The 24096-nt window shown below is 34.1% G+C and overlaps 1 protein-coding gene across 18 annotated transcripts in view; it reads right to left on the reverse strand.

The window, feature by feature from the left end:
* LOC106667682 (CUGBP Elav-like family member 1) overlaps nucleotides 1-24096 on the reverse strand; it is a 661474-nt gene that overhangs the window by 117795 nt on the left and 519583 nt on the right. For all 18 annotated transcript variants that reach the window (XM_024230661.1, XM_024230662.1, XM_024230657.1 and 15 more), the window contains one exon: nucleotides 10394-10442. In XM_024230661.1, the coding sequence (XP_024086429.1) occupies nucleotides 10394-10442 (49 nt within the window). The remainder of the gene's footprint in view (nucleotides 1-10393; nucleotides 10443-24096) is intronic.

Raw genomic sequence — 24096 nt, forward strand, 5'->3', positions numbered from 1 at the left:
AAGATCGAAACGTTTGCACGATAATGAAAATGTTTTTCTGAAACCTATATAACACCAGACCGCATCTCACGATTTCCGACTAGTAATCGACTAACGGTCATTTATCACCGCACATTAAAAATTATGTACAAGACAAAACAAGTTGTTTCATTTTTATTCGAATTTAAAAAAATTTTCAAATTACTTCTAAACATTTTTCTTCCTAGAAGTTTTACAACTAGAAGGAATTAGAGGGAAATATCATATTTAGCACAATTTTTGCAATTTAACAACTAATAAAGGTTTTCGGTCAAGATATCCAGGAAGTTGTCCCATTTGGATGTTAGAATTGTTAAATATAGGCTTTTGTATCTTAACAACCTTTGTTTGCTTATGTCTGCAAGTATATTTAACAGAATGCATCGCTCGCAAATTAGTCTGTATAATTTTCAAACTATTTTTAAGGTTGAGTGGTTTTCACAGTTGAAAACAGTTTTCCTTGTTTAGAAAGAGGTCGGTTTATTTATAAAGCGTCCGGGTCGGAAATCATGTTTTCACAATTGTTCATAAATACTCTGACCTTTGGGATTTGAAACGCTAAGAGGATTCTTGCTAGATTAGTTTAGCCGACAAGTAGTCAACACGTAGGAAAACACGATTAAAAAAAAATATTATTATTGAAATCGTCACTTTATAAAGTGTCATTTCCCAAATTATGTTAGATATGGCAAGTCAATTAAACTAATGAGCATTGATCAGGGTACAAAAATGAATTTGGTCTCCATTGAATCGACAGTTACTACGAGATTAGTTACCGTACACCTGTAAGCGGGAACAATTTAAAATAACAGGCTGCATCAGACTGAGATATATTTACTGAATTATTTTCATTAATTAATTTTGGTCGTTGACTATGAATTCACTAATTGTACTAAGAAATAGAATAATGTTAGTAAATTTTTATGTTTTACACCTCTCTGTTTTGACAAAAATCGAGTAAAAACATCCATATCTTTTATGTCTCTAAGACGACATTTAATATTAGGCAAAACACAATGAAAAGTTAATGAAGGAAAGTGAAAATCAGGCATTTCCTCCGTTTGAATTAGTGGAAGGTATTGGCATACTTACATTATTTACGAGAACGTAGTTGCTTGAATAAATGGTTAGTGGAGAGATAAAGTATCCGATTTGGCCAATCCATATTTTTTTGTTGTGATTTACTTCGTCACAGCCATTGCCTAAGAACCCATATGAACTCTTCAAAAGGTAAAAATGTAGTTAGTCAAATGCTAGTTTTAATTCCTTTTCGAGTTTAACACAATTATCCTTCTCACTCCCTGGGTATTTTGTTTTAGTTATTTATTTGGTACTAATTCTCAGTATCTCTGACAAAATTCTTTGGTTTATTTACTACAGCACTAAAAGAAACTATATTAAAAATGTGTGGTGATTAGTGACCGTTAATCGATAATTATTCAGAAATCGTGAGATGCGGATTGGTGTGATGTAGGTTTCAGAAAAACATTTTCTTTATCGTGCCAACGTTTCGATCTTTATTGAGATCATCTTCAGGGCCTGGGATTTACAAACATTGTTTACATTTAACAAATACATTTAGGATGTGGAAAAGTGAATTTATACAATGCAAAATATATTTTTTATATTTAATCTTCGTCGGCTCTTTTCTCTCAATGAAGCCGACGCCTTGTACAAAAATGTCTTTTCTATACCGACTTCCTTCCCCACCCCTTCAAAATCTAACGTATATAAACACAAAATAGCAAAATCTCACTGGCACTCTCGACACGACAGAATGGCACAATTACACAGAAGACAAACACTTTGAGTGAGTAGAAATACATTGATTGAATATAAAAAATATATTTTGCATTGTATAAATTCACTTTTCCCCATCCTAAATGTATTTGTTAAATGTAAACAATGTTTGAAAATCCCAGGCCCTGAAGATGATCTCAATAAAGATCGAAACGTTGGCATGATAAAGAAAATGTTTTTCTGGAACCTACATCACACCAGACCGCATCTCACGATTTCTGAATAATTATATTAAAAATAATTTAGTTATGTGTAAGTGAATAAGGCAAGAAAAATGGAGGTGCAAATTACATCATTGATAAATATTGCAACTAGATATGTTATGCTGTTCTTCTTAGTTATGATTTCTTTCAATATATTTTTAAGTCAATTAATTTGAAGTTAGCATAATATGAACACGGGTTCTGTGTTTTTCTACACTTAACGGAATACGTGAAATATACAAGGTAAAATTTGAATTCATTGCTGAAATTGGGAAATAACTTTTTTTAAATTGGAAATGCATCTAGAAAATGTAAACGGGATGACGATTTTGCTCCCATTGAATCTATGACAACACATGCAAATATTTATTCAAATGAATGTTTTCTATCAGTGTTTTTAAGTATAAATTTATATATAAATTCACCTGGAACAGTTTGCCCACTTTATTTTGAATATACAATATAGGGTCTCACGTTAGTAACCTAATTGAAATTTCAAAGAGGCTATAAACTTGGTAAAAAAATGCAAATTGAAAATAAGAGTTTATGCAGGATTTTAAGATACACGATTAAAGGAAGATATAACCTCGAACAAAGATTTATTCTTACAATCTCCTAATTAATCATAACTCTCTCACACACTATATCACCTTATTTCTCTCTCCATCCCTATCTCTCTCTCTCTCTTCTCTCTCTCTCTCTCTCTCTCTCTCTCACTCTCTCTCTTTATTAATAGAGATCTAAAACAGATGATCTAAAAAAACTATCAAAACTCTCTCACATTCTATATAACCCTATTTCTCTCTTGTAACTCCTTCTATATCTTTCTATATATTTATTAATGCAATAAATCTAAATTAAAAAGGGCGAGTGGGATTATTTGGATTATTTGTTCAATTATTACAATAGAATATTGTTAATGTTTAGGCTTAGTTAATTTAGGATTTAAAGGCCATTTTTAACACATAAAATATATTTTTAAAATCAAAATCTCTCAACATCATATCTAAATTCTAGTTTTATATTTACACATGTCTTTTGCTTTATTGTGATGTTATATCGGTTTCTTCATCACCATGGGCCACAATGGCAACTCGCCCGGGGAAAATTCAGCCGTAAATCTCAACTTCGCTCCACCCCCACGGGTTTCAATTTACACCTTTTAACGAAAAAACAACGCCCCTTGGTTAATGAACTTAATTGAAGGCGAAGCATAAATTTAAAAAATAAAATAAACGGAAACAAAATTAATACGAATGGTAATAAGATAATTCATGTCGGTGTATGCGTATTTATGGTCCTGCTGGAACATTATTAGATAATACGCTGAGCTGGTTTGCGTTGCGTTATGCACAAACACAAAATTTAGTTTGTTTACTTGATATTCCAGTAATAACATGACAAAACTATGTCTATTTCATTCCTACGATAATAAGGAACGCGTCTAAAAATAATTGATCAAAATCGGACCACTATATATCGAGATTGTCTCTCTTCATTATAATAGTATGAAGTAGATTTAATTTTGATATAAAGTATTTATACTGCAATGATATATGTACGTTGGTAGAAACGTTCATCAAATGAAATTTTTGTAACCATTTTAATTTTAAGCTGTCCTTTTTAAAATGAGTTTTCCTAACCGTTATTAGGCAAGAATCGATTTCGGGGTGCTGCCCGCTCTCCATCAGAGGGCTTTTAAAGTTATGATTTAAAGATATCCAGTTTCAGGGAAGAGCACGACGTTACGTAAATAAATCAAATCTCCCGCGATAATTTGTACAATCTGTGAAGCTAAAAATTATTTAGACAAGCCCACCGACTGTTTAGTAAGCATGAATGTGTATGTAATAAACATTGGCCAAAAAGTATATAAAAAAACTAGTCAAAATCAAAACCACCAAGGCTAAAATTATAACCTTGTAACTTAATTGTTTACCGTGATAGGTATATCTGTCTGGATACTTCTTCTATGTATTAAGCTTGTATTAGCATAAAAGATAAGCTAACAATATTTTTGAACATATTTATAATGGATATAGCCATAAAGTTTCAATTCACCGGTTTTACTTCGTTTATAACTTCGACATGTTTTTCCTGATTGATGGTTTAGTCGGGAAACTGTGAAAACAACAACAAATTATTCGATTATTCAAAACTACATTTTTATTTACATTCACAAATAGACAGACAGATAGACTAACTGACAGACAGAAAGCTGACAGATAGGCAGACAGACTAACCGACAGACATTGCTTTCCCGTATACTCAGTCATCCTTATAAGGATAATGAGGATCTTTAACGTCCGCACCTAGCCTTTTCGGTCTTATCGGACGTTTTGATTCTCAATATGAGAACTGACGCACCTCCGCATACGACAGAAGTGTGTTACTGCAGCAGCGTTGGTGTAGAGGCAGCTCAGCCCCGAGGGGCCAAGACAACCTCTCTTTCCGCTTGCCCATTCCGAGTGGTCGGGTCCGCATTAAGCATCGAACCGTATGCCGCGCGCAAAGGACTACCTAAGGCGAAATACATCAGCCTGGTCTCCCGCGCAATCCCTAAGTAGAGAAGGCCACTCTACCTCCCAGAGTAGTTGAGCTTCCCCAGCATAGAAACTTCCGGATCCGCTCCGGCCGTGGTTTTCTTTAAAGTGGAATTGCTAACAACCCCCTAGAGGAGACCGCCTACGGTAAAAGCCTCCAATCGAGCTCAGCCTACACCTACGTGCAAAGCATACTCGAGTAGGAGCACCCGATTCACTACCCGATCCCATCCGCCACTACTCACGCATTCGAAGGACTTTTCAGTATAATCATAGCGTCCTGAAAGCTTATACGCTTCCGTCCGATCCGCCGTATCCCGTGAGGCCGGGTGTATAACGATGGTCATACGCAAATTTCGTGCGAAGGTCACAGATAGAAGACAGCCTCTCCTCTAAGTATCCGCCAGGGGCGCCGCCACGAACCACTACGAGTCCATTCCCAGTGTAACGGGGGCTGAACCTTGGAACATTTCTGTTACCCCGTAGTACAGATGGTTATGCACCCTCTCGCAGACAGGATCTGGTAACCTATCCTTCGTGTGCCTCTGATAAGGCACCCGTCACCCCATGCCGACCCGAGGCCGACACGAGTACAGCTTGTGCTTTAGAGAGGTTGCCTAGCCCTTAGGGCTCCACCATTATTTTGTAACCAAAGGTGTTGGGAGCGGTCACAGAAACAATGAAGGAACCTGGATTGAGAGAGAGAGACGTGGATGAGGACACGAGGTACACCTTTCATGGGCCCCGAGTCTTAATTACAATGTACCACCGTCGTTTAGTTCAACATTAAGTGGGCTACAACTTCCTGGGTGGATGACTGATAGATAGGCAGACTGACACAGAAAGACAGTGCACCAAGGAGCCCCAAATGCAATTTATAAAAGAGCAATTGTGCCTCGACTATCATAGGCGGCACCAGTTTAGTATTCGGATCTAGACACTCAAAAAAAAAGTTTAGACGCTAAGAAGTGTACAACGCAAAATTGCATTAAGAACTATAAGGGGATTCAAAACAAGTTGATTGGAGGTGGCTGTTACACTCGCAGGATTTATTCTCATTGATATAAAGATAAAGTAAATTGTACAAATATGTGAAACAAATAAAGAGAACACCATCCTTTCTTTTCTTGTAATATGAAATAAAAAAATCTTTGCCTTGGGATAAGTGGTGCTAAATCGGATCATCCCGGGAAAACTGAAAATATAGCATCATATCAATTAAAGACCCCACTACGAGATTTTTACTGACGGCAGTAAAAAGGATAATGCAGTTGGATGTACTTTCGTAGTTTTCGGAGACAGGAATGTTGTGGTTTAAAAGCGATTCAAATTGGCAGAATGGTGCTCTAACAAGCCGAGTTACTGGCCTTATACGAAGCGTGGAGTGGTTGAGAAATAATGCACAAGAAAAAAAGGATTTGAATCTGCTGTTGTTAAAAGTTGCCTTGTCAATAACACAGGGTCCTAGAAACCACAACCAACTCCCCCCAAAAAATAAGGCGAACCCTTGGAAAAATGAGTAACGAGCAAAGTTGATAAATAAATCTAGAGTGGATCAAGACCCACACTGGCTTCGACGTTAAGGAAAAGGCGGACAATATGGCAAGAAGTGAAACATAAGATGGAAATTTACAAATCGTCTTCGCAACTAATGATCAACTTTATTTTCAGAAGCAAACTAAGCAGCTATGTTTAAAAAATTTAGAGAAAAATAAATTTTTAGTTATGGTAAAGAAAATATTGGTTCAAAATCCAATATATAAGAAACAAGAATTTATAGGTATAAGCAAAAGCATGTGAAATGAGGTTGTAAACAATTCTCATCCTGCATTCTTATTCCATGTAATTGAAACAATATAAAAAACTCATTTTACATTTATTTTAAATTTGTTGGTTAATGTAAGAAAACCTTTTCAAGAGGTTTTTTGTAAATAAAAAAGTAAATAGATTATTTCTTTACATTTATTTGGCGTTCCGGGGGTTTACACCCGCCGTCATCAGCATCTATAATTTTTTATACATAAATGCTAATGACGGCTGGTGTAAACTCCCAGAACGTCCAAATAAATGTAAAGAAATAATGTATTTACTTTTTTATTTAAAAAAACCTCTTGAAAAGGTTTTCTTACATTAACCAACAAATTTAAAATAAATGTGAAATAATGACAGTTTTTTATATTGTTTTAATATAAATGGAATTAGAATGCAGGATGAGAGTTTTTCATAGGAGTATCATGTTAAATTGGCGGTAAGGATTATAATTTTAAGATTTAAGAAATTAAGACATGAATTGAGCGGTAATTTAGCTGACAATTTCATCCATATTGTAACAGCTAAGCGTGCAACGTATTTAATCGTCGAACATCCACCAGATTTAAAAAGATTGCAAATAGGTGAGAAGAATTACCTGAGAAACAACCCGTTTTTGGTAGGCGGCAGGCCGACATTGCCGATTCTAATTGTGTTCAACTCATTAGTCTCGAATTGCCATCCATTAGGTGTGGCAATCATGAGTAGTGCCTTACCTAATGCTGGAGCACTCCCGGGGGATTGAAGTGCTCCAACAACAAGGCTACTAACTCAATGAACGTTAGTACTGTTTTTACAGAAAGTTGCGAAATTAACTCGGAGAACAGATCAAAATAAAACAAAAAACAAATTTTAGAAATTCAAAAAATGAAAAGCGAAGAAATACACTCGCATTTAATATGAATGGCCTTTGTTGTAACATTAATCACACAATAGGTTTAAAAAATTATACCAATTAATATTACAGAAAAGAAAACGATATGGAACTTGTTTTGTTAAGGATAAAGGAGAGGCCAACGTTTGAACGGTCACTTTCGTTCCAAACGATGGGAAAAATTAAATTAGATTAGCCTCCTCGCCTCGTGAATAATGTGGTTGAAATGTTGGCAAGGTTGACGTGAATTAGTTCCTTGTCTTTAAAAACAGCCGAACGGACGCCAACTCCTGACATCGCAAATGCCTAATTTCACCTGGCCATGTAGTTTTGATGGCTATCGTTTATCCCCGAATTTGTCTATAAACACATCCACAATTGGGTAAAACATGGCTGAAAATGCTTTACATTACAAATGACAAAATGTTCAGAATAATATAAATACATTTACCCCGCCATTGCAAGCGCCCAATTTAATAAGTGATGTTTATCCTTGAATTTGTCTATAAAGCAAAAAAAGTGAGAAAAGATTTTATCTAAATTCACTGTTTTTCGTGGTCCGCTTGAGCAATTAATATTTTTCCATTAATTAAGGTTTTTAGTTGAGATAAAAAAAGTCAGTGTCACGATCGCGATTCGAACCCACGACCTTCACCTTCGGCTAGATACGTTGCTACTGTACCACTTGAGGTATCGTGACTTCGATCCACTCGGGCATTAACTTCCCATCTCATCCCCCCCTTTGAATTTTCCCTTCTTTTAGCCATTTTTCAAATGTTGTGTAATTTATTTGATTCTAGGCGACAAATGAAATGGCCACGGAGAGCTTTAGTGAAGATATACTTCATTTAAACTTATTAAATTCACTAGTTTTTGTGGTCCGCTTGACCAATTAATATCTTTCAATTAATTAAGCTTTTTAGTTGAGTTAAAGTACTGTTTTTCTAAAAGTATTTTTGCAAAGCATTTTTTTAAAAGTAAAGTTTTTCTAAAACAATACTTCTATGCCCACAACTTTCAGATTGACTATATTTATGTAAATATATTGGACCCTCGCAAAGCAAGCACTCATAAAAACACACACACACAGACATATACATATGCTATCTACAATAGATGTATATATCTTTGTGGGTGGATCAGGCGGTAAAATGAGTGCAGGCTTTTGAATAATTACAGTTTCTTTTAGATTTTTTAAGTATTTTGCTTCATACTGTATTGGGTTTGGTTGGCAAAATAGTATCATTAATCAGAAAACAAAAATATGATTTGTCTGGATTACGGCGAACCGTAAATACTGGCAGACTTCGTTTGGGCCAGAAATCAATTTAACAATAAAGATTTATAACGTCAATTTTTAAAAACGGATCTATCCATGATTTATTGAACCACGAATCAATATTTTACTAAATGTGTTCTGTAGTGACCAGTCGTTCAATAATGTTTCGAAGTCGTGAGGAGCAGACTGGACAACTGTTTTCATTTTTTTGCCGACGTTTCGACCTTTATTCGGGTCATCTTCGTGGCCTGGATGAATTACAAAACAACATATGTTGATGGGAAAAAATTTCAATACAGATTTAAATAAAATTTTTTATTTTATGTAAGTATGAAATACTTCAGTAAAAATTTATACTTACATCTGTATTGTAGTTTTTTTCCAGTCAACATGTTTTGTAATTCATCCAGGCCCTGATGATGACCCGAATGAAGGTCAAAACGTCCGCAAAAAAGGAAAAAAGTTGTTATTCAAAACTACTTCATTCCTGACCGCTCCTCACGACTTCGTCAAATTATTTTACTAAATGGTATTTAGCTCAAATAATTTGCGATAGAGCATTAATTCACCTGGCGGATGGTGGCCTTTTTTAAAATTTAAATAGATTTGTTTTTTAATTGTACAAAATCCATGATAGAATTGAAGAAAAATTTGATTGAGAATTTACATTGAATTACATGGTGTCCTTTGAAACAAATGGTACATTAAGGTTTTCTCATGTTTAACAACTAATGAAATACCAAAGTGAGAATATTTGCTAAACATTCGGGTTTTCTGTTAAAATTCAAATGAACGTCCACATGTATTTCATCGTATCATATGGTTAGCCCAAAATGATGATACAAAAAGCGGGGAACGCGATAGCCCAGTGGTATTTGCCAAGTTGGCTTTTTAATTGATAATGTTATAAAAAGCGCATTGTATAACATGAATTACTTAATTAATTAAGCGGAATTAATTGAGCGGATCGAAGTCACGATAGCTCAAGTTGTAGAGCAGCGGCGTATTTAGCCGAAGATCGTGGGTTCAAATCCCGCTCGTGACACGACTTTTTTATCTCGACCAATACCTTTCATAAATATTAATTAATTGAAAAATGTTAATTGGTCAATCGGATCACGAACTGTAATGGATTTAAGAATTAATTAAAGTTGAAAATTAGCATAAAATCACCCCAACGTTACTTCAATTTTCCAACATACCTTCAAAATTTAACTAAGCTGATTATTAAACATTTCACTGAATTCATTTTAGCGATTACAAAAGTTTTCTCCCGATTAGACTGTGGGAGGGGTATCAAGAGGATTAAAACTCAAAACTTGTTCCTCGTTGTGCTCGATCACCATAGCGGCTTGCAAAATATTAAAATATACAATATATCAAAGATTACAGATCGATGTAATATTGGTAATAAGCGCTAAGACATATCGAAATTTTAAGCGAACTAAATAAGTTTATATTAACAAGAAAAAAAAGACCAGTTGTATAAAATTTTCAGTAAAAAAGTCTGCTAAAAACACATTCAGGATGACATTTTTTAATGGCTTTATTTTTCAACATTAATCAGAGCTCATCATCCATTAATTGTTCGGTTTTTTGGGGTAAGGGGTGGCCAGGAGTGACGGTAGATTTGAACCCACGACCACGGGGTCTACTAGCTTTGTCTAACCACTCGGCTACCGCAGTTTATAAGATTAAAACATTATTTGAATTATTAATTAATTGTGTAATAATGACTAATAATTGAATTAATATTAAATTGACAGGGATTCCGATGTACGTAGCGAATAAAGTTCAACCGCGAAAAGTGTGTAATGAGGGCAACTGGAGTGCTTTAAATAAAGATTTCAAGTGTGAATTGACTTACCGTTTCTATTTTCACTGTCGGCAGGCTTCATTTGAATGGGATGATGCATCTGAAACAAAAGAAATACAGAAATGAGACTCAATTTTCTTTGGATTTTTGTCTTGCGGCTGAATGCAGTTCTAAAATAGACGATTTTGACAGGTTTACTGGGGGCCTTATCGGAATTAAACGGCAGGCTGAAAATAACTGGACAGATGCCATTCCAGGCATCACAAATAGACGTCAGCAGGAGAAAAAGCCCGAACATCCGAACCCCCAGGAGTTAATTTAAACATTGGGCCCAAACTTTGAATGAGCCTTGTCTTCCGACCCTCAAAGAAAAACTACCTGTAAAAGAGACCGTGGGGAAACTTTAAAGATTGGGTTACTTGAGGCAAGTCGATATTTTATAATGAGCTTCACCTAGGTCTTTTATATTTTACTTTTGAGTAACACTCTAGCTGCGGGTCTCTTGACTTGTTAAACTTCCGGAAAAGTGGAAGGAATAATTCGAGCCTTTGCAATATAATAAAATCGCTTCTCACTTACGAATGATAAGTTCTGAATTTCGTGCCTATACAAAACAACGATATAATTGCATTAAAAGTCGTAATAACCATGGTAAAAAATGCTACCGTAACTTCTCGGCCCAGGCATTCATCGAAAAGATACTTTACACAAATTGGGAAACAATGTTGCAAATGTATTTACATTTAATTTACTACTTGTATGTCTGAACAACGATTTTATTTAGATTTTACCAGTTACCAACCAGGTATAACCACTTTTCTATTGGTCAAAATGGAAAGTTCGAAAATATATAATGAATGTCACATATCGATTGTAGATAAGTGAAATCAACAGTGAATTATTTATACACATTTTATAATTTTATAGGAGGAAAGTGTACATACTTTCAGACACATCTTACATCTACACCAGACATTAAATAAACAGAAATAAACATAAACAATGCAAAGCTACTGCTAAATCTAAATTTTTAATAAAAAATTTCGTAGTAGCATGTATTAAAATTTAAATACTATATTATTGTATTCTATTGCTTTATGACGCTGATTTTCAATATCCAGATAATTGTATATACGGTGGATTAACTAACTGTTTTAATTTCTTTTGGAAAAAAAGCCTGTGTATTTGTGTAGTAATTTAGAAACGGTTGAATGACAGACTGGTTTGAATTTAAAAATCAAAGATTAACGTCTCTAATGGCCGGCAGTCCCATATATTTTACGACTTAGGAGCCTTTGAAATTTTTGATATAGCCTCATTTATGAAATGAAAAAATCGTGATAACTCATTAAAATGTCTGTAATGAATCAATATTGGTTGGCCTTAATTTTTGACAGTTGTCAAATGAACAATGTTTGGCATTGAAACCTATTTTTTTCCGTATCTCTTCACGATAACTTCTATTGTATTGATGATAAAATTAAATTTATCATTGTATTTACTGATAAGCTACAAGTTAAAGAACCAATTTTATTATTTATAAAATCAATTGGAAATGCATCGGAACGGCGTGATTAATACATGTTTCAAATAACACTTAGTAACGAGAAATATTTGAAAACTGAAAGCATGGCAAAGAAGGTTTTTGCCGGTTAACCTGACGAATTGAATTAAACACAGAATAAGAAAAAGGGACGAACCCTTTTACTGTCGTAGGGGCAAGGGTGGCGAAATGTCACCAAATGTTTCTTCATATTGCTACTTTCCTTTCTTTTTTTGTTATCCTGGTTAATAATGGAGCCATCTCACTTCTGGGCTTCGGAAAATGGAAGAAAACCCTTCATAAAACGGGACGAAATACACAAAGGGCACAAAGGAAAGATAAATACTGAAATAAATTGAAAGAACAACCAAAGAGGGGGTGAGATAAAAATAGAATCGATAATACAATATTATTGTAAAGATCAAAGACATTTTTGGTTATTATTTACCAACGAAGGTATAAAATTTCATTACAATATGATTAGTGTTTCGCTACATTAATGAATGTTACATTTCCGCAAGAATAGGCGGACCAGGATGGTCAATTCAAAAACGACAAACTGTTGAATAATTCAATAAGAATGAATACCGCCTGAAATGAGAATTTGCTCGAGTACGACAGCGAAATGGATTTTCCATTTCGATTTCTGGTGGAAACTAGGGTAGTTCTGTACAAATAGACTTTTATTTCAGGTAATCTTATCTATGCGTGTATTTATATTAAGTTTAAATATATTATAGATGACTTAATTGTTTCAAGAAAATTTATATGCGTGAATGCGTGAATGTTTGTGTCGTACATGAGCGTTGATGGCTGAATATCAAGTACCTCATCGACCCTCAATAAGACTAGGTTTTGTATGTACAGTGGTTTATATGTGGTGATGGAGAAATATCTACCATTCAATTAATTACCCGACTGGTATGAAAGGTATGCAAATAAGAAAGAATGAGTGAGCGAGTTTAAGTTAAAACTACACGCGTTGGGGCTAAAATGGGGTCATCAGCAATATGTGTACACAAGTGCATATATCGGCAGAAATGAGCCTATACAAATATGTAAAAAACAATGAATGATTAACATGCTGCACAGTTGTTTAACCAAAAGTCAAAAATCTGTCTAAATATAAAAGAAATAAGCCAGGAACACACCCGATGCAACGCAACGCGACGCTACCCGAAGCTACCGACGCAAATCCGAAGTCCGTTTTTCCATAAGATTGTACTACCCCCGTGCACATCTGCCCGATGCTATGCTATGGTACCCTACTCTACGCTCTGCGATTCCCACTGTCCAGATTTTCATCGGGTCGCATCAAGTACAGTCGAGGGCAAAAGAACCGGACATTCATACTTTTATTCAAACTACAAGTATTATTGCCGTTGTATTAATTACAACATACTTATTTTGGTATAAACCAAATTAACCGAGATCAAAAATTCATTAGTTTTTAGTAAAAAAATATTTTTAATGGTTTGGTAGAAAATTGATCAAAACACCAGAATACCATTTTATGATATAATGAATTTAACTAACGATTTATTACACGGTTTTACTAAAAAAATTTAACTAACAATTTGTTTCACTGCTTTGTTCATAAAATTACACCATTTTCGTTGCGTAGTGTCAGAACAGGACACTCGTATTTTTGTAGTTTATTTCAAACTAAGAATATGTAATTTTGTCGTTATATTAATTACAACATTCCTATTTTAATGTAAACCAAATTAACCGAGATCAAAAATTCATTAGTTTTTATTAAAAAATTATTTTTAATGGTTTGGTAGAAAATTTATCAAAACAGAGGGATAACTTTACTTAAAACAATTAAGTTTAACGAACAATTTATTACACGGTTGTGCTCATAAAATTTAACTAACAATTTATTTCACTGTTTTGCTCATAAAATTACACCATTTTCGTTGAGTAGCGTCAGAACAGGACACATATTTTTCTAAGTTTATTTCAAATTAAGTATATGTAATTTTGTCGTTATATTAATTACAACATTCCTATTTTAAAGTAAACCAAATTAACCGAGATCAAAAATTCATGCGTTTTTATAAAAATTATTTAATTATGATGGTTAGGCAGAAAATTTATCAAAACACAGGAATAATTTTATTTAAAACAATTAAGTTTTACAAACAATTTATTACACGGTTGTGCTCATAAAATTTAACTAACAATTGATTACAAGGTTTTGCACAAAATAGTGCATTAAGAACAAAAGAGGCGTTGAGATTGTGATACTGATTTGGGATACACGCTGTGTGAGTGTACGTGACGTGCGCTTGACTTCGCATACATGTGCACACTCTAAACGGGGAAGGCGTCGGGTAGCATCGGGTAAGTGTGTTCCCGGCTATAGGCATACTTCATACCCTTCATACCTCATATTCTCACTGTTTATTGAGTATCATTAATAGTCTTTGTGATACATATTTGTACTACTAATATGTTATTTTAAAAAAACTCATATATTGGAAGTAAAAACGTGCTAACGAAAGTAGATAAATGATCATGATTTTTTTAATGATACATATAATATTTAATCGTTATTCGTCTAGTTAATTACTTGAGCCGTTTATTTTAAAAATAGAAAAAATTAATCTTTCATTTTAATTCTGGCCACAGAGAGGCTTCAAAACGATATGAATACATAATATTAAATAATAGCATTGCTATGTCATTTTATGAATTTGTGCGGTCCATATTCGCCTCGTAATAATTTTTTTATGAACTAATGTTAATTCGTATAAAAGGCTTAAATAATTCCTTTTGCTAAATATACTCGTAGATAATTGCAGGTCTTGTTGAAGCGTGGTAACTCAATTCTCATGCGGGCAGCCCTGACGCTTATTGCGAAATTGAGCGCGGAGCTGCATAAATAATTTCTTTGCATTACAGCCATTGAAGCCCCGACTAAAATTACCTGTTTGTTTATGGGCCTTAATTGATAGGCTCGGAGAGAGAGAGAGAGAGAGAGAGAGAGAGAGAGAGAGAGAGAGAGAGAGAGAGTGAGAGAGAGAGAGAGACACACAGACAGACAAAGAGAGAGAGACACACAGACAGACAAAGAGAGAGAGATAGAGAGAGAGAGAGAGAGTGAGAGAGAGAGAGCCAGTAAATAGTGGAGAGAGAGAGATTTCAATAGTGTGAATCACAAACATAAATAAATTAATGTAGTTTTTGTAGGTTTGTCATAACTGATCAAACTGGTCCACATAATCTTGTTGGTTTGTCGAACGTGCTTTAACAGTATACACAGATGTAAGATAAACACTTAAGATGGCGAAATACAAGCTACGGTATTTATAGACAAACCACCGGGGATATAAACGTCAAACCTGGACGAGAAATCTCTCAGAACTTTTTTTAAACAATATTCACAAATTGCTAGCAGTTCTAAGAAAATTGTCATTTTATACGATATACTAGATACGCCGCTGTTCTACCACTTGAGCTATCGTGACTTCGATCCACTCGGACATCAACTTCCCATATCAGCCCCACCTTTTGAATTTTCCCTCCTTTTCTCCATTTTTCAAATGTCGTGTAATCTGTTTGATTCTGAGCGACAAATGAAATGGCCACGGAGAGCTTAGTGAAGGTATACTTCATTTAAACTTATTAAATTCACTAGTTTCGATGTCCGCTTGACCAATCTTTCAATTAATTAAGGTTTTTAGTTGAGATAAAAAAGTTAGTGTCACGAGCGGGATACGAACCCACGATCTTCGGCTAGGTACGCCGCTGCTCTACCACTTGAGCTATCGTGACCTCGATCCACTCGTAGAACAGCGGCGTATCTAGCTGAAGATCGTGGGTTCGAATCCCGCTCGTGACAGTGACTTTTTTATCTCAACTAAAAACCTTAATTAATTGAAAGATATTAATTAGAAATTTTAAACAATTTATACTATGCATTCTTATCGCTCTGCCAAACAAGAACTTTACCTTAGATTATTAAATCAGATTATGTAATTATTTTTAAATTTTGTTGTTGTATTTTGATGTTTGAGACGAACCGTTAATCCTAATTTGATACCTAACAATGATAAACATCAATGTCCATTGTATGTCGAACGTCGGAAAAAGGAACTTGTTCCGACAATTTTAAATAACAACATAAAAATCGATTAATTTTGAAAGTTGACATGTTTCGATGAGTGACAGTTTGACAGGATGTCACGAGGACACGTTTTACTGAGGACGCAAAATTATTGATTTGCCGTATGGGAGTGCATGTTGACATGTCAACGTTGATTATTTCTGATCCCGCAAAAAGCAATGTCGAAATATTAATCAAACTTGACGGAGAGAGAGTCGAGCCATTTGGCAGTCGATAACCATAAACAAAATTACATTGTTACTTATTCAGAGACAATTTGAGAAATTGGAAATAAAGAAAACCTAGGCTATTTATATTTAATATTACATTTATAAGTAAATATATTTTTTTTAAAATTCTTGTGACACAGAAAAACGAATACGTATCTGGGTTGGTTCTTGTTTCACATATGTTTAAACAACTGTTGCTAATGTTAAGTCGTTTCAAAAAGCCACTTTTCCTCTTTCGAGTCAAATTAGAACCAAATTGATAAATGAAGCAGTGAGCAAGTCGACTGTTGAAGCTCTGGTCGGAATAGTTCCTTGTCTTATCGGCCGCTTCCTTCCCGATATCTCCCCGGAGTTTCAATGTGATATCGCTCAAGTTGATAGGCGAGAAATTATCAACAGAAGCGTTGCCAGGGGGGGAGCAGAAAGCAATTGAATTGCTGAGTAGCATTACGCGACCGTTGAACTGTTCTAATTGGAAAAACTGTAAAAAATATTTCAATTTTATAAAAAAAAACACTGGTATTTTTTTTTAAATCGTCCACCGGGTTGTTTAAATTGTTGATGATAAATTTTGCATATATTTAAACAATGTAAAATGCGAAATGGTTATTCGACATTTACAAGTGATATTTTACCAACAAGGTAGTCAAACACATCAGATCAAAGGAATTTACAACCTGATGATGAGCTATAAGCTTGAAATCCGTTCAAAACAACTAACTGTGAGTAGGAACTATCTTTTTAAAAAGACATAACATTTTGTTGGGGGCTGTGGAGTGGAGAGGAGAGGAAAGAGAGAGAGAGAGAGAGAGAGAGAGAGAGAGAGAGAGAGAGAGAGAGAGAGAGAGAGANAAACCTACATCACACCAGACCGCATCTCACGATTTCTGAATAATTATCGATTAACGGTAACTAATCACCACACATTAATTATAATATTAAATATACATTTTATGTTATTATTTATTAATTAGATAGTTTACTTCATTTTCAATATTCTATGAACTTTCTGTGTTAATGTTTAATTATCATAATAAATTCTCTTTCCTGTCATATATGAAGTTTCTTTTTGTCTTTTTTCCACCAACTTTATACATATCTAATACATAGTACAGAAAAAATTGTACAATTGGTACAACTTCCCTATTACAAAAGAATAATACATCCATTTATATAAGATAGGTTGGTACTATAGGCACCTTTGAGGAAGATCCTGTTTAAGTTCTGCCAGCTACAACGGTAAAACAAAAGAAGAGTTGAGGGGAAACTAGTCCATGGGAAACATAACAGTACTAAACGTGGAGAAAAAATATTACTAATAATAATAGTTACAATTTGTAAGAATAGATTAAACAACCATTACAAGGCGAAGATTGTTTTAAAATAGTGGGTACTAAATTTTGGTTTTTGTTTTAGTCACATTCTCAAATAGTCAACAATTGATTTTTTAGAAAATTGGGATGTAATCTCATTAGGGACCAAATGGACCAGGTGTAGGGGCAACACAGGAAACAATTCAACATAACTGTTAATTTTATAGTTTTCTAACAGTGTATCTATTTTATAATGTTTATAATATTTATTTTTTGTGTTTTATAAAAAATCTATTAATATATATAATATTATATTACCTTGTATGGATAGGTATTATTAATATTTTTGTAACTAGGCTATGCCTGTTTATTACTTAAATAAACAACGTCATCTTATTTGATCTATAATTAAGTTCCAAATCATCACGCATGGTCATCACGTCAACACTCAGTTTAAACCACCACCGGACTTACCTAATTGGAAACAGGTTAAATGGTGGATTCCGGAGAAAACGTAAAATTATCATCAGTGATGTACCAGAAAACCACGCAGAGGGCCGGCGATGACCTGATCAAAGTGTCGATCCACATTACTATTATTATTAGTGATGTATTTTTAAAACAGTAGTTCTGCAAGGAAAACCTTTTGGCCAATGAGAATCAATGTTAAGTTAATACTGATAAAGTTATTTGCAAAATTTCAACTTTAATTTTCTTTGATTTTTGGTATGACGTCGTTATTTTTAGTATCTAGAATGATTATTGTATATTATGTATGTATATGTCACTGCTGGAAGGAAACAGTGCAGGTTTGCCGAAGAAGCGAAAACATTCACAAAATCAAATCGCCACGTTTGATTATTCGGATTAGGGCTTTGGATTTTTTAAAGTTTAAAAACGATAGAGGCTTTAATAAAGGAAGCAGTTGTTACTTCGCCGCCTCCCCAGTTTAACAACAGAGAGCAAATATTGTGAAAGTGTTAATTAAATTTTCATTCCGTATTCTAAGGTAAAAAAAGGCGAAATTGGGTTAAGCCTCGGGGTCGATTTGGAAATTATTGCCGACCCCTCTTCAAAATTGATTTTAATGTTTATTTTTATCGTTTTTGGGCGGTGGGTGTTGATTGTTAAGGTCGGGATCGGAAATCGCGAATCGCCTTTTCCCTCCCATCTAGCGGCCCTCTCTCAAACTACAGACTTTGTTCCTTTGTCAATCCTTTATTCGATTTTTTAAAATCGAACGATTATTACATAAAACATAAAAACAACTGTAAACAAAAATGTAACTTTTTTGCATGATATATCATGCAAATTATAAAACCTTAACAGAAAACTAAAACCAATGTTATTACTTTTTAAAGGAATATTGCACGTGTTATCTATATCACAATATTTTAATACTTTGATTCAATATAAAAAATATTTTTTGCATTCTATAAATTCACTTTTTTCCACATCCTACATGTATTTGTTAAATTTAAACAATGTTTATAAATCCCAGGCCCAGGATGATCTCAATAAAGGTTGAAACGTTGGCACGATGAAGAAAATGTTTTTCTGAAACCTACATCACACCAGACCGCATATCACAATTTCCGAATAATCATTCACTAACGGTCACTAATCATCACATATTTTAATAGATTTAGTCTTCCCTGATCCGTTCAGTCAGACCTGTTTAACTTTCTTGCCTGCTTCTCTGGCGGGCTGTTTATTTTAGTTTCATACAATCACATCCCCATCAACATTTAGAATCAACTACATATTTGTTGTGGTCATCTTTACACAAAACACCGAAGATGGTGAAAAGGAGAAACAATTCTGACGAATCAAGACTGCAGACCCTTAGCAGAAATATCACAATATTTTCCAAAAGTTTATAACTTTATCAACTTACTTAAATATTATATATAATTATATATAAGGTATTTCTATAATCCAAACAATGTTCGTAAATCCCAGGACCTGAAGATGATCTAAATAAAGATCGAAACGTTGGCACAGTAAAAAAAAAATGTTTTTCTAAACCTACATCTCACAAGACCGCATCTCACGATCTCCAAATAATCATTAATTAACGGTCACTAAACACTACACAGATCTGTAAAATGTTAACTATCGGGTTGTCCGGAAAATAATGCAGGATTTTAAGTTTTCATTAAAAAAAATCTATATAAAATATTCTGTTTACGTTTACAGGATTACTCATTTGTATGAATGTCAACACTNTGTGTGTGTGTGTGTAAATAAGTCAAATTTATAACTTCAATACATCAAACAAAATGATGCTTTTAGAATAATTTAAAAAAAATATTTTCAACATACCATAATACATAATAGTTAACATTTTACAGATCTGTGTAGTATTTAGTGACCGTTAATTAATGATTATTTGGAGATCGTGAAATGCGGTCTTGTGAGACGTCGGTTTAGAAAAATATTTGCTTTATTGTGCCAACGTTTCGATCTTTATTTAGATCATCTTCAGGTCCTGGGATTTACGAACATTGTTTGGATTATAGAAATACTTTTAAGATGTGAAAATGAATTTATACAATGATGGTACGCAATATAGAAAATTTAGGTTTATTCAAAATATTTGTACTGACACAAAGTGTATTTTTTCTGTGTAGACGTGTCACGGTTGTGGGCCGTGTTGCGAGTGTTAGTAAGTTAAAATTTTTTTTGTTTATATCATTTGTTAGTTTACTTCAAAATCAAACATATATAAACAAAAAAATATACTTATTCCCGAATTATGGTATATCTGATTGTAATTTATTAGAGTAAATAAAGATACTTCCTCCACAATCACCCTGTGGAATATTGAGCACTCCGTGGCAGAATGAATAAAGTCTGCTGTGTGAATGTAATTTATTAGCGTGAATGTGAGGCTCTTTACCTAATTGCCACGAGGAACATTGCGTAGCCTAACCTGTTTGTAAAAGAATATATTTTTATTATACATGTCGGAAGTGTCCTAAGAGGCTTTAAGTGGCAGACTGGAAGAAGGACATAGTGGAGAATAAGTTGTTCAAGAGAGATTATAACGCGCGTGTTCTTCTGCCAAAGTAATATTTTATTTTGTTCAAGTTGTGTTCTTTGTCAGCTCTAAGTACTTTTCTTACATAAATATGTGTGTTTATTGTATGCATACTTTTTTTCTCGACTGATAAGGAGTATAGAGAGACTTGTGACAAGATCAAGGATAATGAAATTTGTTTTCTATCACTCAGAGCCTAATTGATGTGAATATAGCTAGGATGCAGCGTCGGAAAAAGAAATTATTATAGAAGGAATAAAATGCGAGTTAGAAAAGAAAAGAACAGCAAAGAAGAAGATGGTTGGGGATGATCATAGTAGTTTTTCGTCCGTATCCACAATAAATATTAGACTAGCATTAATATAAAATCATGTATGGGTGTAGCAGAGGGACCTTCAAAAACTAATTACTTTTATCTCTTTACGTATTCAGAAATCGTGAGATGCGGTCTGGTGTGATGTAGGTTTCAGAAAAACATTTTCTTTATCGTGCCAACGTTTCGATCTTTGTTGAGGTCATCTTCAGGGCACAAAGTGTTTGTCTTCTGTGTCATTGTGCCATTCTTGCGTGTTGTGTTGAGAGTGCCAGATGATCTCAATAAAGATTGAAACGTTGGCACGATAAAGAAAATGTTTTTCTGAAACCTACATCACACCAGACCGCATCTCACGATTTCTGAAGAATTATCGATTAACGATCACTAATCACCACAGATATCTCTTTAAGGTTCGTCAATTGCTAAAGTGATTAATTAATAAAAAATCATTGGCGAATAACATTAAAATACTTTAGTTGAAAGTAAATATGTATATAATAATATAATAACATAATAATAACAATAATATAATAAATAAATATAACGAAATGTATAATAATAAAACAGAAATGAACAGTAAAAAAATACATATTATGAAAATGAAAAGTATTATGAGGATACAGTGTCTCGAGTTTGAGTGAGGTAGAGAAACCTTAAACCCCTCATTGCTTTTATCTTTGTTCAGCAATTGCTAAAGTTATTAATAAAACTGCTAATTAATAAAAAATCATTGGCGAATAACATTAAAATTCGTTATTTGAAACTTAACGAAAACGCATACTCAAATGTAAAATTAATAAATCCATTACAGTTCGTAGTCCGATTGACCAATTAACATTTTTCAAGTAATTAATATTTTTATGAAAGGTATTGGTCGAGATAAAAAGCCAGTGTCAGGAGCGGGATTCGAACCCACGATCTTCGGCTAAATAAGCCGCTGGTCTACCATTTGAGCTAGCGTGACTTCGATCCGCTCAGACAACAGAGGTGAGGTTGAGATAAGTACCCGAGCGGATCGAATTCACGATGGCTCGAGTGGTAGAGTAGCGGCGTATTTAGCCGAAGATCGTGGGTTCGAATCCCGCTCATGACACTGACTTTTTATCTCAACCAATACCTTTCATAAAAACATTAATTAATTGTAAAATTAATGTTATTTGGTTTATAAAAGTTAGGTATTTAACATCAAAACGCAAACCTATTCCAAAATTATATTAGGAGTGCGGTGAGATAAAACAACATACTTTCTTTTAATAAGTTTTAGGCGGATTTTCATGAAGTTTTAACAACAATGATAATAAAGGAATTTGTGCAAGTCAATGAATCTGAAGTTTGACGAAAAAGATATCAAAAAAGTTAAACAACAAAACAAGTATATGTTATTATTTAGGGGTTTTTTAAAAATTTAAAATCAAGGAACCTTTTATTTAATTAATTAGAGAATTCTTCTTTAAGTCTGCGGAGTAATGAACCTGTAGATTTGACAGTTCCTATCATTTTTGACTGCCTGGTCAGTTACGCTCAAATCACAGCCTATAAACGTTTACAATGAACAATTTCTTTGGTAAATTGTACACAAACTACAATGAAGTAGTTGTTGTAGATAATTAACTCGTAGATTATAAAAGGGGTCGGCCTCTTTACGACTTGCGCGCTGCGACAATTATTGGTCTATTTTGCTTTAATTAATTCATTAGAGGCTAATGCTGTTCGTTAAAATAAATAAATAATAGAATCTTGTCGCCTATATTTACATAGCAGTGTATAAAACTAACCAGTAGAAAGAATTATTTTCCCCCACCCGAAAAAAAGAGAATTGAAAAGGATGATTGAAAGGCCATCGTCGAAGGAATCATAGGTTGAGCGAAGCACCTGGGGAGGCATAGCTGAATTTGCCGGGACTAGGAAGGATCGCCTATGAGTCGACGTGGTTTGTGCAGGGGGAGCCGCTGTGACAGGGAATAGATAAGAAGATAAGACCTGTGTTATTGCTCCCCCGAGGCGGCCCTTCCGTTCTTCTGCGGGCCCACCACTCCTCATTGCCCACCCACACGTCCCGTTATTAAATCAAATGAGACAGACGCTTTTTCTTCTTCACTGCCCTCCATGCCGCCGAGGCACAAACACGCCTTCTCCCGGAAAATCCAATCTTTTACCACTTTCCTTCCGTTTCCTATCTGTTTTATTTTTCCGCCGATAAACAGAGGTGGTGCGATTTATAAAGAATTTCGCACGGCATCACTGTTCAAATAGTAATCCTCCGAGTGATTATAATATGTATTGTGTTGTAAGATGAATAAATTCTTACATTCGGAATGTAAGAAGAAACATCGTCAGCTGAGGAGGGGTTATTGGAATTATCCTGAAAAGTATTCATAAATTAAGGCAAAAATAAATAAAGAATTAAAGAAATACTGGTGTTCTTTAATAAAGTAACTATGTAATTACAAACGTTAACATTAAATATTGCATTTTTAAGTTTTTTCGAACATCGACATATAGTATAAAACATACAGAACACGTTTTTACGATACCGATACGATCATTGGACATTTTTGGATTCGTATCCACTCCGTTGACTATACTGAAAAGCAGACATCCAAGAAACATCTGATTGAGGTTTTGCCAATTTTGACAATATTAATTCGCGAATTAATCATTTTTTGTGGTCATTAGTGACCGTTAATCGATATTTATTTAGAAATAGTGAGATGCGGTCTGGTGTGATGTAGGTTTCAGAAAAACATTTTCTTTACCGTGCCAACGTTTCGATCTTTATTGAGATCATCTTCAGGGCCTGGTATTTACAAACATTGTTTACATATAACAATTACATTTTGGATGTGGAAAAGTGAATTTATTCAATGCAAAAATATTTTGTATATTCAATCAAAGTATTTCTACTCACCCAAAGTGTTTGTCTTCTGTGTAATTGTGTCATTCTTGCGTGTCGTGTCAAGAGTGCCAGTGAGATTTTGCTATTTTGTGGTTATATACGTTGGATTTTGAAGGGGTGGGGAAGGATATCGGTATAGAAAAGACATGAAGATGATCTCAATAATGATCGAAACGTTGGCACGATAAAGAAATTGTTTTTCTGAAACCTACATCACACCAGACCGCATCTCACGATTTCTAAATAAATATTAATCATTTTATTAATTCATTTAATTTGAAATGAAAAGCGAGTTTATT

Source organism: Cimex lectularius, unplaced genomic scaffold, assembly GCF_000648675.2.
Source record: "Cimex lectularius strain Harlan isolate CLEC.00 unplaced genomic scaffold, Clec_2.1 scaffold70, whole genome shotgun sequence".
NCBI classification, from domain to species: Eukaryota; Metazoa; Arthropoda; class Insecta; order Hemiptera; family Cimicidae; genus Cimex; species Cimex lectularius.